The sequence below is a fragment of the Micropterus dolomieu genome, linkage group LG21 (assembly GCF_021292245.1).
Source record: "Micropterus dolomieu isolate WLL.071019.BEF.003 ecotype Adirondacks linkage group LG21, ASM2129224v1, whole genome shotgun sequence".
Lineage (NCBI taxonomy): Eukaryota > Metazoa > Chordata > Actinopteri > Centrarchiformes > Centrarchidae > Micropterus > Micropterus dolomieu.
This window is the reverse complement of record NC_060170.1, coordinates 2,445,077-2,460,838: the sequence shown is the minus strand read 5'-3', so window position 1 is coordinate 2,460,838 and position 15,762 is coordinate 2,445,077. Positions and strand designations below refer to the sequence as shown.

The 15,762-nt window shown below is 41.4% G+C and overlaps 1 protein-coding gene across 1 annotated transcript; it reads right to left on the bottom strand.

Moving 5' to 3' along the window:
• Positions 1-769: 769 nt before the first annotated feature.
• On the bottom strand, positions 770-5,960 carry ccn1l2 (cellular communication network factor 1, like 2). Its single transcript, XM_046036019.1, has 5 exons — positions 5,626-5,960; positions 5,227-5,440; positions 4,194-4,556; positions 2,189-2,391; positions 770-1,911 (listed from the first exon to the last, which is right to left on the bottom strand). The coding sequence occupies exons 1-5, from the start codon at positions 5,692-5,694 to the stop codon at positions 1,612-1,614; spliced, it is 1,149 nt and encodes a 382-aa protein (XP_045891975.1). The 5' UTR covers positions 5,695-5,960; the 3' UTR covers positions 770-1,611.
• Between the last annotated feature and the right edge of the window lie 9,802 nt (positions 5,961-15,762).

Sequence of the window (15,762 nt, the reverse complement as noted above, 5' to 3'; positions counted from 1 at the left end):
CGGTTATTCCGTCACACCTTACCGTTCTAGCAACAGGCCAATAGGATTGGAGTGATTTCATTCACGTTCAGACCTGCTTCGCCTAGAGGCGTTCCCCTTAGTGTCGTAACCGACGCAGTCTCTCGTTCCCCTTCTCGGGGAACCAGGGTTACATACGTAACCCGAGACGTTCCTCCAGTACAAAAACATCTAATGACATTCCCATCAGTCTCAGCTGCACTTGTTTTGTGCAAATGAGCAAATATTAGCATGCTAACATGCTAAACCAAGATGGTGATCATATTAAATGTTTTACCTGCTAAACATCAGCATGTTGTCTTTTTCATTGAGAGCAGTTAGCATGCTGAAGTAAGCATTTAGCTCAATTGTGTCCTTTTCCACCAAACTCCAGCAGATTCAGTTGGAAAATAAAATTTTAAAAATCCTCACAATAGCAGAGAACAGTCTACAGTTTAAAGTCTGATTAAATTATTTAAAGTGGCAGTAGCCTTTACGTTAGAGAATCTGGTTTGTGAACAACAAGTAAACAGCTCATATTTTGTGTATAGGGTTTCAGCAACCTCGGCTTGCAAATGTCTGCCTAATTCTACTATCCGGGGAGTTTCCCACAGCACTAATAAAGATACTAAAAGTTTCTTAATTCATACTTTATTTTGTTCTTTATGTATGCATTTATATATGGACAGCTGACCAAGCCATGGGTGCTGGAAGATTTGCATAACAGCTGCAAAGCCTCTTTGTACATATAATTCAAACATTAGCCAAAAAGAACAAGGCACATTAGGTGCTGTTTTTATTTGATGAACAGGAGTTTATAGAAAAAAACATCCAATGAACACATATAACATGTCTTAAATAGTATAAATTTATCCCTCAAAATAAAGGACACACAAAAACATGATAAAATCACACCCCGAAAAATGAGGTGATCCTAGAATTTACCACTCCACAATGAAGAGTGAAGTCTATACACTATCTGCTTTAATATATATGCTGTAGTAGCATAATGAGCACATTTTCTCATTAAACTCTATCTTGTGAAAGTTTGTCATTCTTCAATACACTTTTACACACAGACACACACACATACACACACACACACACAGAGAGAGTCAATTACAAAATCAATACATGTGTAGGAAACGTATCACAAAGGACAGGCAATAATGAACACACAGTCCATATAGTCACTAATGAATATGCCTTATGTCATCTAGTTCTTCCTTATTAAGTTGTGTAATTTCCATCACTTATCATAAATCTGATCTAAACAACGTTTCTGTATGACAAACTCTTATGTTGCCCTCTGTGGAGAGGACACAAAGGTATAAATAAATAAAAGAAGTTTCAGTAAAAGCTCTCTGTCTACAGTCTACAGTCACACTGCAGTGTGTTGTCCTCAGTGCTGCTGGTTCTGGAGAGGTAATACACCCATAGTATGGACAAACTGATGTCATCATGGAAGGAGCTTAAAGTGCAAGCAAGAGTTTTGCCTGGTTGGGAAGGAGGGTGGCAGGAGCTCACCCAACAGACAGGGAGACAGTGGGTTTAGGGTAGGGGAGGTGCAGAGTCTTTGCCCAGCGTGCCAGGACAGGGTATCATGAGTCAGCCTCAGTGCCTGAAGCTGTGCATATCATGGTGGAGACTGACTGAAGGGCTGGAGGGCTCACTGTGTTTACGACAGTTTGTATTGCAGCTGCATCGCTGGATCCACATGACGTTTCTGTAGAAGCCCTCTCCATCCGGGCAGTGAAAGCGGAGCCGCACAGTGTGGGAGAGGGAGGGTGTGCAGCAGCGGTCATTGGTGCAAGTCCCACAGGTACGAGGGCGGTACCGCTGTGCTGTTGAGCATCCGGCAAAGGTGATTTTGACCGGTTCCTGGGGTCGGACAGTTCGCTGACACTTCTTCCCCTTTTGGATGAACAGAGCCATTAAAATTACATCAGGAAGTTCCGATTGAATTTTCATCAATGCAGTGTTTATTTTTTTATTTATGAATTTTCCAGACCAAAAATAATATTAACTCATGCGACTTTAACTGAACAATATAATCATCGCCAGCTAACTTCCAGTATTAGACTGTTCAAAGAAACTGAGACGACTTTGTAATATCCTTAAACTAGCCTATTATTATATGTTTTGTCTACAATATTCTTTAATTTCCTAATGATAGATTTATTTAGCTCACCTTGCTAGCTACAGGAAGCTGCAGTTCACACTGCCGGATCTGGCACAGTCTAGTTTCTCTGACTAGCTGACAGTCTGGGTTGTTATTGGTCACTCGACTTGAAATGCCCATTCCACATGTGGTGGAACACTCTGTCCACTCGGTGGTTTGTGGGAAGCAGCTGGATTGGAGTACCACTTCTGATAGGGGGAAGGACACCATCTCTGTGGTAGAGCCAAAAACAAAGGCAATGAGTTACAATCAACAAAAAATCCCAGCAAACATTCAGGCATTATGACGTATTTGTAAAACAGCTGTCATCCATATATTCACGACCATAAATTATGCTCATGTGATGTTCTTTTTTTACCCTCAGATAACCCAAGGATAGAGATGTATGTCAGTTTGTTGTTTTGTTTTCCACACTCGGGTCCTGAGTATGAGATCACAACAACTACGGGATACATTTTCATGAAATTAGTTGCAGTCATTTATGGTCCCCAAAGGACGAATCATAATTGACATCGTGAATGTGACATTCACAGTCACATTGGACCCCTTTTGCCTTCCGAACTGCCTTGATTCTTCATGGCATACTTTCAACAAGGTGTTGAAAACATTCCTCAGAGACTTTGGTCCATATTATGGGGCGGCTGTGGCTCAGGAGATAGAGCGGGTTGGCCGTTAATCGGAAGGTCGGCGGTTCAATCCCTGGCTCCCCCTGGTTGCGTGTCGAAGTGTCCTTGGGCAAGATACTGAACCCCGATTTGCTCCTGGCGGCTGTTCCGCCAATGATTGTGAATGCTAGTTTCCGTTTGAGCACTTAGGCTCAGTGTATGACTGGTGAATGCAGATGTAGTGTAAAAGCGCTTTGAGTGGTCGAAAAGACTAGAAAGGTGCTATACAAGTACGGAGCATTTACATTTACACATTGACATGATAGCATCACGCAGTTGTTGCAGATTTGTCGGCTGCACATCCATGATACGAAGCGCCCACTGCATCCCAAAGTTGCTCTATTGGATTGAGATCTGGTGACTGTGGAGGCCGCTGGAGTTCAGTGAAATCATTGTCATGTTCAAGAAACCAGTTTAAGATGATCTGAGCTTTGGACATGGTGCATTATCCTGCTGGAAGTAGCTATCAGAAGATGGGTAGCCTCTGGTCATAAAGGGATGGACATGGTCAGCAACAACACTCAGGTAGGCTGTTGCGTTTAAATGATGCTCAATAGGTACAAAGGGGCCCAAAGTGTGCCAAGAAAACATCCCCCACACTATTACACCACCAGCAGCCTGAACTGTTGATACAAGGCAGGATGAATCCATGGCTTTCATGTTGTTTATGCCAAATTGTGACCCTACCATATGAACATTGCAGCTGAAATTGAGACTCATCAGACCAGGCAACTTTTTTCAATCTTCTATAGTCCAATTTTGGTGAGCCTGTGTGATCTGTAGCCTCACTTTCATGTTCTTAGCTGACAGGAGTGGCACCCGGTGTCTTCCTCTGCTGCTGTAGCCCATCTGCTTGAAGGTTCGACGTGTTCATTCAACTCATTCAGAGATGGTATTCTGCATACCTTGGTTGTAACGACTTGGTTGCCTTTCTGTTATCTCCAACCAGTCTGCCCATTTTCCTGGGACCTCTGACATCAATAAGGCATTTCTGTCCACGCAACTGCTGCTCACTGGATATTTTCTCTTTTTCAGGCCATTCTCTGTAAGCCCTAGAGATGGTTATGCGTGAAAATGTCAGTATATGATCTCAATATATATATGTATATGATATAAACACACACATATATTTATGTGTTTCTGAAAAGGAGATGCTTAAAAAGTAGAAAATCTCAGAACTGGAACCTGAAATGTTTACATTTCTAATCAAATGTAAGCATTTGTGTTTAATGATTTTGACACAGATTTTGGCCCATCTCCAGCACATCCACATAAAAATCTCCTTCAGACCATATTTAATGTTGGTGGGCATCAGGAAAAGCATTGCTGGGATACAGTGTGATGTTTACTTCTGAATGTGGCCCCTCCAGAAGCAGCTGGATGCCGAGGCTGCGGCTGGGCCTGCAGCAGGACACTGATGTGGTTGGGATGGGGTTGGATGTCTGGCAAGGAGGTGTGTGTCAGCTCGTCTGGCTCCTCACTGATGTGGTTGTCGTCGTCACACACCCATTCCTCGCAGCAGCCACCCTCAGGGCTGGCCAGGCGGGGTCTCAAACAGCGCCAGTTAGGCAGGGGCACTTGTTGAGGACAGAGGGGCATGCAGCCGACCACCCCGTCCATACAAGTGCACTGGTGCTGACAGCTGGGCTGGAAGTCTTCACCGTGCTGGTACACCCGCCCGCTGAACTCACAGGGCAAACCATGGGCCTCAGCTGTCAACATGCAAGAAACAGAGCTGTGAAGGGAGAACTTGGAACTTCATAGAAGGACATAGTAGAAAACCTGCATTTGTACACCAATACAACTAAAATAGCATAGCCTCTGATAGTCTGTCAAAACACACATCTTTAAAACTTCACATCTCCAGTTTGTACTGTACACAGATTTTCTGGGTAGATTTTACGTTCTCCAAAATAACCCTAATGACATCACCAGGCAAATTTTTTTAGCTCTTGCAGAGCCACAAAAGACCACATACAACTGTTTCCACAGTCCCAGTGGAATAATTGAATTAAATGAATGTAAGGAATGTTGACTTGTGTCTCTTTATGATGTAAGATGTGAGCTGTTCAACCAAGGAGTGCTTCTTATCTGATTTTTAGAATTATTCCGTATTTCAAAAGTCCCCCCTTTAATTATCCAGTGACCTAAGAGATTTATCTTAGGGCCTTCTGGGGGTCCCTACTCCCACTAATCAATTTCTTAGAACTTTAGCTGTGTTTAATGTTTTTCTTTTTGAGTTTCACAAATTGCAGGATTTACTTTCTAGAAAATGCACAACATCCATACAACTAATACTGTTTTTGATTTAAACTCAAAGCTGTTTTGTTATCTGCATATGAAAATAAAGTTGTTTTTTAGCTGCCTAGTGGTTGCCCTCACCTCGACACAGTCCTCTCTCAGGGTCTCCTCCTGCCCCCAGGTGGCAGCGTAGCCCCTTAATGAGATCACAAGGTTCGGTGGCGCTGCAGTCCTCATTGTACTGCCTAGCACAAACTTTACAGCAGCCACAGTGGTCGGTCACCCAGCTGACACCAGGCGGGCACAGCGGGGGCGAGGGGTTGCACGAGCACTCAGCCGGGCACTCAACCTCTGCCTGAGGAACAGGGTCAGAGGTCAGATCAGGATGTGTGACATTGGCTTGGTGTGTGATTTTAAAAGATAAAAATCACACACTTTGTCCAAAATTATCTATAATGTCTAAGCAGCAAGAAATTTCACAAAAAATAATTAATACAGAGAAGGTTTAAAAGCAAATGGCATCAAGTAATAGCAACTCACCATCACTGCAGCACTGCTAAGCACAAACAGGGTGGAAATGATCTGCTGCAAAGTTACAGGGCTAAGCATCCTGGTTACAGCAGATAAACAAAAAGAGAAAACTGATAACACCTTAAAAACGAATAAAGAATTGCAGAAGAAAGAAGTCGTCCAGATAGACCGTCAAGAGTCCCAAGAGGAGAGAAGTCTTGTTAGTCAGCTCCAGGATAGAAATGTATCCACAGCTCAGAGTCCATGCACCGAGAGGTACATCCGTCTGCTCCTGCTTACTCTCCTACAGTATCTTGGTGTCAGCACAGGTCAGCATAGCTCAGCTTTACTTCATAGAGAGGTTTCCCTGTGCTGGGCCTGTACTTATAGATACCCATGCCCCCGCCCCTGCTGTGATATCATCGACTCTCCTCTCAAGACAGTTGGAGAGTGTCCAGAGGGACAGACATATGTTAAAATCACTGTGCAATTCAGGACATGTCACCTCAGGGAGCAATGTCAAGGTGTCAAAATGTCTGAAAAGAGACAAATCTTTAATAATTAATAGTAACTGTATTTCCAGGCAACCAATAGTCACACACACACACACACACACACACACACACACACATACACACAGGGGTATTTAGACAGGTTAGCTCATATTTCACAGATGTCTGCAAGTAAAAGGAAAACAATTGTAGGACAGGTATAATGGAAAACCTGAGTAGGGAATCCCACTCCATCATGGTAGAGTCTTTAATAGCGGAAGTGGTGATGTGGAGAAAATCCCTGTGAACAACTCTTCCACCAGCTCTAGCCAACCGGCCGGGTTCTCCGCTCTCTACTGTAGTGTACTGTGGGACACTGTGCTCAGGACATCCTGTGTTCCCTCCATCTCTTCCTAATGGGCTGCATTCCAGGAAACACAGGACTATCCACAGGTTCCCATGATTGGTAGGAAAAACTCTGCATTCCCATTGTCATCCCAGGGGCACTTAAAAAGTGTTTTGTTGGAGAACAGGAAGGTCCTCACATTAAGCGTTGGCTCACACTGTCATGAAAGATGGGAAATGTAATTTGGCGCATTTTATAAAGCTGCTGAAGGTCTCCCCTTGTTCTCTAAAAACATGGTGTATACCGTCTGCTGAGAGAAACTACTGAGACTGTGGACGCCCACATTTCCTATTTTTCTTTAAGCCAACAAAGACAACACATTGTAAAAGGTTCAGTGTGTAATATTTAGGAGGATCTATTGACAGAAATGCAATATAATATCCATAACTATGTTTTCAGTGGTGTATAAAGACCTTACATAATGAACCGTTATGTTTTTATTACCTTAGAGTGAGACATTTCTATCTACTTACACAGCGGGTCCTCTGACATGGAAGTCGTCATGTTGCGCCACCATGTTTACAGTAGCCCAAAAGTACAAACGGCTCTACAAAGCACATTTCATCACTACACTGAATACATACGAATAAGAAGAAGAACAACAATTAACATTAGTAGTAGTAATAGTCGACTGGTTTATTAGAAGTAAGAAAAGAATAGAAATTTGGAAAAATGGAAGCCCACATGTATTACCACCGTAGATGAGCGGTGATGGTGCATACCACATGCACCATATCACCGTTGGGATAATCAGAATATTTTTTTCCTCCTCAAATCTTTATTGCAAAAAGTACATGGGACATTGATTTGTGCAAATTCACATATTGCATACATATTTTGCAAGCGTGTAAGTTTTCCTACTTAAGAGCCCATGAACACATACTGAAGTCAGAAGAACGACTTCACAACTGGACTGGGACCATCCAAGGAGAGCGGGAACGCACCAGTTGATTCATATTCCTTAGCTTCCGACCTATCAAAGGAGACCAGAATTATGCATCTAGGCCTAATGGTTGAGGAGTTATTACTGATTCATTTTGGGTATGTTATTTTAGGAGTTTTTCCTTAAAAAGGGTGCAAATAGCTGGTAGTCACCAATAATTCAAAAGGGGTGGGGGGGTGGGGGGGGGAGACATAATTTTCAGTCAACATGGAAGCTGCAGTAGTGGTTCCTAGGAGCAGCTAATGTTTTTCATGATGATCAAAGAGATATGCAAATGCAGACGCTGGACAGCTTAGGAGTCCTCTGTTATACTAAGACTGAATTAAATGCCAATCAAATCACTTCCTTAAGTTTAGCTACAGCACTACAGACAGTATATTTTTTCGCCTAATGGTGTGGAGTCCACTAATGGGAATTCAAAGGTTATTCAACAGTTGCTCGATAAAATAGGATTCTGTGGAAAGGCTATTACATGTTCTATTAAAACAGTGGGTGGTTCAAGAAGCCACATGACATGTTTGAGACTGACAACATGGCCACAAATACTGATGTACTGAATAATACAAAATACAAATTTAGATCTCCTCTTGTTTGAAAAGATTTTTTATTTTAAGTAATCCCCTCTTACACTTTTACACGACACTTTTATAAGACAGCCAATTATTTTTATTTTACTTTTTAAAACATTTTTATTTTATTTTATAGTTCCTAATATAAAGAGTTGTCACACGTAGACAACACGTAGTCACGTAGTAACATGGACACAACAACCGACACCCCAACCCAACAGCGATGTCACAATGGACTGACTTACCTTTAAGTACTCATGTGCATCATTGCAGGTGAATGGAGGTCTACAAAAACAAGATTTTAAACTGCTGTTGATTTGCTCTTTAAACTTGTAATAACTGGTGGCAGCAAAACATAAGCTATGACCACATCACTAACATATCACTTTTTAAGTTGCTATGGTGACCTTTTTAGCAACAAAGTTGCTTATTTACACATCCAGCTCATATAAAGTTGTGTTTTTTGCCACCTGATCAATGGAGGCTAATATACAATGTTTACTCTCCTTTTATCTCTGTTTTGGTCTCCACTTATTCCTGAGGGAAATGTATGGCTCTTAAATGCTAAATGCTCCACTATGTTTACTAGCTAGTTTCTAAATGTGTCTGTCTGCTGTTGGGTGCTGGGCAGGTAGTATACAGTGGGTTTATCAGAGCTTTTCCACTGAAAAAAGCTCACTGCTACAGCTGAAAATGGCACTATAAGAGCAGTGAGAGTGAACAAAAAAGATGCAGACCAGAACATAAAATAAAAAATAGCTGAAAGAGTTTAAATGCTCCACAGAGCTATGATGAACTGCAGATTTGGGTAATAACTATCTGTATCTTTGTCACTATGAGCAACTGTTTACACATTGTACAGTCAGTGGACCCATAACAATATTGATCATAATGGGCCATAAACCAAAGGTTTGGGAGTCGCTTATTTATTGTAGGCTAATGTGAGAACTATTATTAACATCAGTAAGTGTCGTTCATTTCAATAAAAAGATTTTTAATGCCTTAATGATTCAGAAGCCTTTCCTCACTTTCCGGCATAAAGAGGTCATTTTTAAAGATGATTTAAACATGACAAAGCACTAACCTCAGCCCCCCACAGGCGCACCCAGCAAAACTCATCAAACTTCAGTATGTTGCTGTGACCATACCTATGGCCTTCAAATTGAACGTTCGTCCCACTACAAACAGCTCACTTCCTGAGAGCATGTGTTGTTGCTACAGACTAAAGTGGGGAAGTTACTATGTGCAGAGAGAGTACAGCATCAAACCACACACAGCCACCTGGCCGGCTGGGCTGAAAAACCACCAGAGTGGACGAGGGTTGGTAGGATGAGATGGGGGATGCCAGGGGGGAGAAAATCTTGTTGGGCAGCAGCGGGGAGGAGGGCAACAGTCTGAATTCTTGACATTCCTGGCCCACAAAGGCAGGATGTGTGTACTGGCCACGTTGCATCGGAGCAGCCTCCTGCCTGGCCATGTGCCAACCATTGTTTGTCAGCCAGGCCAGGCAAACATTTCCAAAACATATGGAGGTCAAGAGTCGTCAGCTATTCATCACGCTGTTGCCCCTGTTTGTTTTCTCAGCTCAATATGTGATACCAACCACCAGCCTGAAGAGTCAGGCTGTTTTTAACATTTTTATTAACCTGTTTGAACACAGAAATTTGTTTCAAATGCAAGCCAACTAGCATCTAGAATGTTTCTTCTATCTGCTGTCATTTTGTAACCATATACATGGCAAGACTGCTTTCAGTGTGAAGTTTCCGTGAAATGCGGTAATGAAAAGAGCAAATGCTGGACAACTCACACTTTCATAGCAATCCAAAGGATAAACAGGAAGTGTGTGCAGCATGCAGGAAGAGGTGCTGTAACGCCTGAGTCAACCACAGAGAACTAAGAAGACACAACAGAAACCCAGACAGGACCCACAGCAGTGAATGGATTATACAGAGTTTATATTGGACTCAAATAGATGCTCATGAAAGGCAAAGTATGAATTTGTACCAATTAAAGGACTCACCTACTGCTGCTAGTTAACTGTAAAAGTGTTCAGCTGGCCAGGGAGGCTTTTGTTGTGAAGCAGCCACTGGAAATGCAATGTGTTTGTCACTGAAGTTACCACTGACAGCAAATGGTCATCTGAAATGCTTCTACAAAACAAAACAGTAGTAATTCTCAGCATTGGTCATCAGTGGATCCGTTTTAATTTTTGGAAGGAGTCATAGAACAGGCAGGAGCTGCAACAGTGAGCTCTGTTTACATCTCCAACTCCTCAGCAAGCTAACCAACTCCCTTTACTGTGTCCTGCTGTACTACTTGTGCCGTGTGTAGCATGAAATCAGATCACAGTGGGTCATGACAAGATAAAAAAGTTAACCAACTTCTGCAATAAAACAACATGAGCTTGTTTGGCTGCACTATGAACAAACACATCAGTTGCTCATTTTATATTTACATTTTATAACTTTGTATGATGGCAAATGCTCTATATTAGTCCCTTTCTAGTCTTTGCGACCACTGACAGCACTTTATCAGATTCACCAATTCATACACCGATGGCAGAGGAATAAGGTGCCAACTGCACATCAGAAAAGAAATAACATTCATACACCGATGGCACAGCAATTTGGGGTTCAGTGACTTGCCCAAGGACAATTTGACATGCAGACTGGGGGGAGCCGGTGATCAAACCACCGACCTTCTCGGTAGTTTACAACCGCTCTACCCTCTGAGCCCATGATGAATGTATGCTTTGAAAGGCTCACAGCAGTGTTTCAAGATAGTGTCTTCTCTTCAACCTGCATCCCATGTTCAGTAGAAGACAACACTTTGATTTCTACTGTACTGCTTTTAAGACATGCTTCTCAAGCGTCTTAAAAAGCCTAGTATCAAGTCTTATTTAAAGGCAGTTAGTTTCATTCTACTAAACATTATCATTTATGATATTTATGTCTTCAGTTTTAGTAAATATGTCACTAAAACGAAAAATCGCTGTGATGCAATGTTATTCTTCCAACAGTGCAGTAAGCTTAGTAAACATCTCTCATAGTCCAATAGAAAGATTTTGATGAGATTAGCATAAAGTATATTTATTTTGTCTTACTGAAACCTGGCTGGGTCATGAAGAATATGTTTATGAACATGAATCCTCTCCCCCTGGTCTTATTAATTCTCACATTCCTCGAGCACTGGCCGCTGAGCAGCTCTCTTATAACCCATTGGAAAGCCTTGTTCTTTTACACCCAACCTGGAAAACACTATAGCCAATCATATTTGTTATAGTACCATGCACAAGATAAATTAATTACTGTAGGTGATTTTAATATGTGGATGGCGATATTGATTATTTATCTCATTATTAGATTCGATTGGTCTGGCACTAAAATTGAACATTTAATAGTCTTTCCAAAGATTTTCTTTTTAGCTAACCACTATTTAATAACTTTTCAGTTCCTATTGCTGGACCACAAGCCATTAGGCAAAAATTCCCTCACAAGATGTCTATCTGTGCTGTAGCTAAATTTTGTAGTAAGGAAGTGATTCCATCAGCATTTACTTCTTTACCATGTCTCTATATAACAGAGGACTCCTGTGATTCAGTCTCTCAGAAATTGATCATCTTGTTGATAGTGCTGCAGGCTCACTGTGAATGACACTCTGTTGCCCCTCTAAAATAGAAGATAAAACTGAATATAAATAAACTGCTTTTCCCCCATAGATCTTCATCAACTAACTTCAATGATTTCTTTATTTAAACAATCAACCTGCCTCTTAGACCCATCCCAACTAGGCTGGTTAAAGAAAGTTTACCCTTAGTTAGCATTTCCCTACTAGACATGATCAATCTGTCTTTATTGAGAGGCTATGTGCCACAGTCCACAGCTGTAATTAAACCTCTTCTTTAAAAGCCCACTCTTCATCCAGCCAACTATACACCTACAGTATATCCAACCTTCCCTTTCTGTCTAAGATCACTCAGAAAGAAGTTGCCAATCAGTTGTGTGGCTTACTACTTAGCAGTAGTTTATTTGAGGATTTTCAGTCAGGATTTAGAGTGCATCTTAGCACAGAGACAGCACTGGTGAAAATTACTAATGACCTTCTAATTGCATCAGACAAAGGACTTGACTCGTCTCAGATCTTAGTGGTGCATTTGATACCATTGACCATCAGATCCTATTACAGAGACTGGAACATTTAATTGACACTAAAAGTGCTAAAACTGCTCTAAGCTGGTTTAAGTCCTATTTATCAGATCGATCTCAGTTTGTAAATGTTAACAATGAATCCTCCATGCACGCCAAAGTTAGTCATGGAGTTCCACAAGGAACTGTGCTGGGACAAATCCTGTTCAACTTATATATCCTTCCTTTAGGAAAAATATCAGGAAACCCTCCATAAACATTCAATGTTATGCCTATGATACCCAATTATATACATCAATTAAGCTAGAAGAAACTAATCAATTAGCCAGGACCAGGAGAAGATATCATATTTCTCCTGTATTACATTATCTGCATTGTCTTCCGTTAAAATCCAGAATATAATTTAAAATCCTTCAAATCACATACAAAACCCTTAATGGTTACAGAGCTCACCAGAACACTGCGCTCCCAGAATGCAGGGTTTCCAGAGTCTTCAAAAGTATCCACAGGGCACCTTTAAATCCACCTGTTGCGCAACTCAGCCTCTCCTTAGAAGGGATGTGTCAGTGATCAGTACCTGCAGCACCTGCTCATGCCGGACGCCAGGTTATTGCTGTGCTGTGTTTCAAGCACTGTGGCCAGTTATTTGAGGAGTTCTCTGAGCGTTCAGCTATCAAGCTCCTCTCCTGTGGAACCAGGTTCCAGTTTGGGTTTGGGAGGCAGACACCATCTCCACATTTAAGATTAGGCTTAAGACTTTCCTCTTTGATAAAGCTTATAGTTAGGGCTGGCTCAGGTGAGTCCTGAACCATCCCTTAGTTATGCTGCTATAGGCCCAGACTGCCAGGGGATTTCCCATGATGCAGTGAGCTCCTCTCTCCTCCTTTCTCTGTCCATCAGTTTGCAACATCATCCCATTAACATGAATCTGGATCTGTTGTTGCAAGCCACCTGCTGCCCCCATGTTCCCGTTCAACACCCGCTGCTACAATTATTAGTCTTCTTATCATCAGTAGTATCGGTATCATTATTTCTAAATGTTAATTGCATTATCACTACTTACCTTATTATTTATATGGGGAATTTTCATTGTGCTACTGTATGTTTTCTTTCCACCTGTATGATTTGTGTGAAATCAGTCCTGTGAGAGCATGTGTGTGTATACGTGTGTCACAGTTGCCCCCCCAACCCCAGTCATAACACTACCTCCACAGGTTCTGTCTCCACCACATTCCACATACTAGTGTCCATAAAAAGCTCCTGGTACACTTCAGCCATCACTCATCCCACTGTTTCCCTGAATGGGTTTCATTTTTCCGCCCATACACATACAGTCTACACTGTACATAGTCATACTGAGTAGCCAGAGCTGATCACCAGCTGAGTATTAGATTTCATAGATGAGTGTGAGCAGATTATGTCATGAGCTGTGGTGCATTTGGATGTCTATGACTGGCAGCAGGCATTTTCCAGCCCTCTGGTGTCTACAGATATGTTGGTCATTTCAACATCCACCGCTTTCCTATACTGTCACGGTTTGGTGTGGGTGAGGGAGGTTGGAGGACCCAAACGCAGGACGCAAGGCAGGAAGAGGTACAGTACAAAGGGGTTTTAATGAACGAACCAAAAGCGAGCACACTTGAGGTGAGTGGCTGAATACAGAGTCCAAAAACTAAAGTAGTCCAAGCAGAGATCCAAAGGGAGCAGCGTAACACGACCGGGAGACACGACAAACAACAGGAGACCTCACAGCAACTCCAGGAGACAGCATACAATGACCCGACAAAGACAAGACAGAAACACCAGGCATATATACACACAGGGACTAACGAGCAGGGCAGGAACAACACAGGTGAAGGACATGAGATTAACGAGGCAGGCAGAGAGAGACAGTGAGCAGAGGGAAATAGAGAGACGGACATGCAGGCAGAGTGACAACCGGGGGAACAGACGGAACACAGGTTACTGAACACAAAACAGACCAGAGTGAACACTTAACATGAACTAAGGTACAGGACTGGGAACAAGGGCAAAGAACTAAAACGCAGAAACAAGAGTTAAGGCAGTGACTAAGAAACAATATAACAACTAGACTACCAAACCAAAGCAATATCAAATCAACACAGGACTATGAGCTAGAACACAAGACAAAACATAAACACTAAGGACAAGGAAACGAGAAGAACAGGTAAACAGAAGGACACCAGAAACAAATGGCAAAAACTACAACTCATGACATATACATTGATTTTAATTTCTGTATATGTTCACATAACAGTTTAAAACTAATTTGAATTAAGATTTAATTTGGTATCACTCTTTGATTTAAACTATCAACAGTACAAACATTACCTTGAACAATATAACATCTAAAACCTGCATATCTACAGTACCAAAAACAATTTAAAGTTATTCTACAGCGTTCAGTCCTCTCTATCCTGCTTTTATTAAAGACATGTCTGAACTAACTACGTCCCCTCCACTCGTCCATGTACTCGCCTGTTTTGCCAAGCCATGTCATTTAGCCCGTGAAGGTCTAGGGCTCATGGGAAATGGGATTTGTTAATTGCAGCTAAAAAAGATAACTATTTAATAAACAACAATATTAGACTGTTTCAAAAAACTATCCTCATCTAAACATATGAAGCAAGCCTGATGACATAATGATGAGAAAGGATTTTTCTGAGGCTGGATTTTTTTGTTATTACTTGTTACAAATGTCAATGGGATTCTGAATGAGCTTTTTCACTCTGAAGTTTGGTTTCACTTCTGCTCTATATATTTTTCTTTTAGATTAAATATTGTCCTTGATGTTTCCACTCATATTATCATGCATTAACAATTGAGAGCTATTGATTTATTATAATCAAGTCAAACCGGGTCAGCTATAAGGACAAACTCCTCAAATGGATTATTTTATGTTTGTTTTATTATCAGATTATAGATATAAAACATTTACCTATTTTTGTCATCTCAAATGTTTAATGTTTATCTTTTACCATTTTATTTTTCTAGCATCAAGGGTTGCTTCGATTCAAATATTGCATTTTATAAAGGAGTAAGAAGAAGTTTAAAGTTAATATTTGAGCTTCTGTCTTTTCTGAATGTTAATAATATAAGTGCGTCTGTTTAACTGATTATTAGTGTGGTAGTAAATAGTTGAATTACTTTGTAAGACAATTCTGTACGTGTTAATATACATGCTCTGAATTAATTTTCAAAGTAATGAAAACAAGTCATCTGTGTTAAAGATGGAAAACTACAAAGCCCTGTTTATAAAAACATTATTTATAAAAAAGTACTATTCTCACTTCCTTAAGCAGGGCTGTGCTTGGATGTATGGTGTGGCAAAAACTTGTGAACTCTTGGGATGAATAAAAGTCAATGAAAACATAGGCTAGTCCTGCATGCGGAGGCTGCAGGTGTGGCTGTCCTGCACATTCCTCCTTAGGATCTAACAGGATTGATGACAGCAGGGAGCACAGAGCAGCAATAACTGGCCACAGTGCTTGAAACACAGCAATAACCTGGCGTCCGGCATGAGCAGGTGCTGCAGGTACTGATCACTGACACATCCCTTCTAAGGAGAGGCTGAGTTGCGCAACAGGTGGAT

What these genes read in the sequence shown, in the direction of transcription:
- ccn1l2 (XM_046036019.1), bottom strand. Translation starts at nt 5,694, where the DNA reads ATGCTTAGCCCTGTAACTTTGCAGCAGATCATTTCCACCCTGTTTGTG. An exon ending in TTAGCAGTGCTGCAGTGATG is followed by an intron (nt 5,441 to 5,625) that starts GTGAGTTGCTAT and finishes CCTGTTCCTCAG; the next exon opens with GCAGAGGTTGAGTGCCCGGC. An exon ending in TGGAGGGGCCACATTCAGAA is followed by an intron (nt 2,392 to 4,193) that starts GTAAACATCACA and finishes GCTCTACCACAG; the next exon opens with AGATGGTGTCCTTCCCCCTA.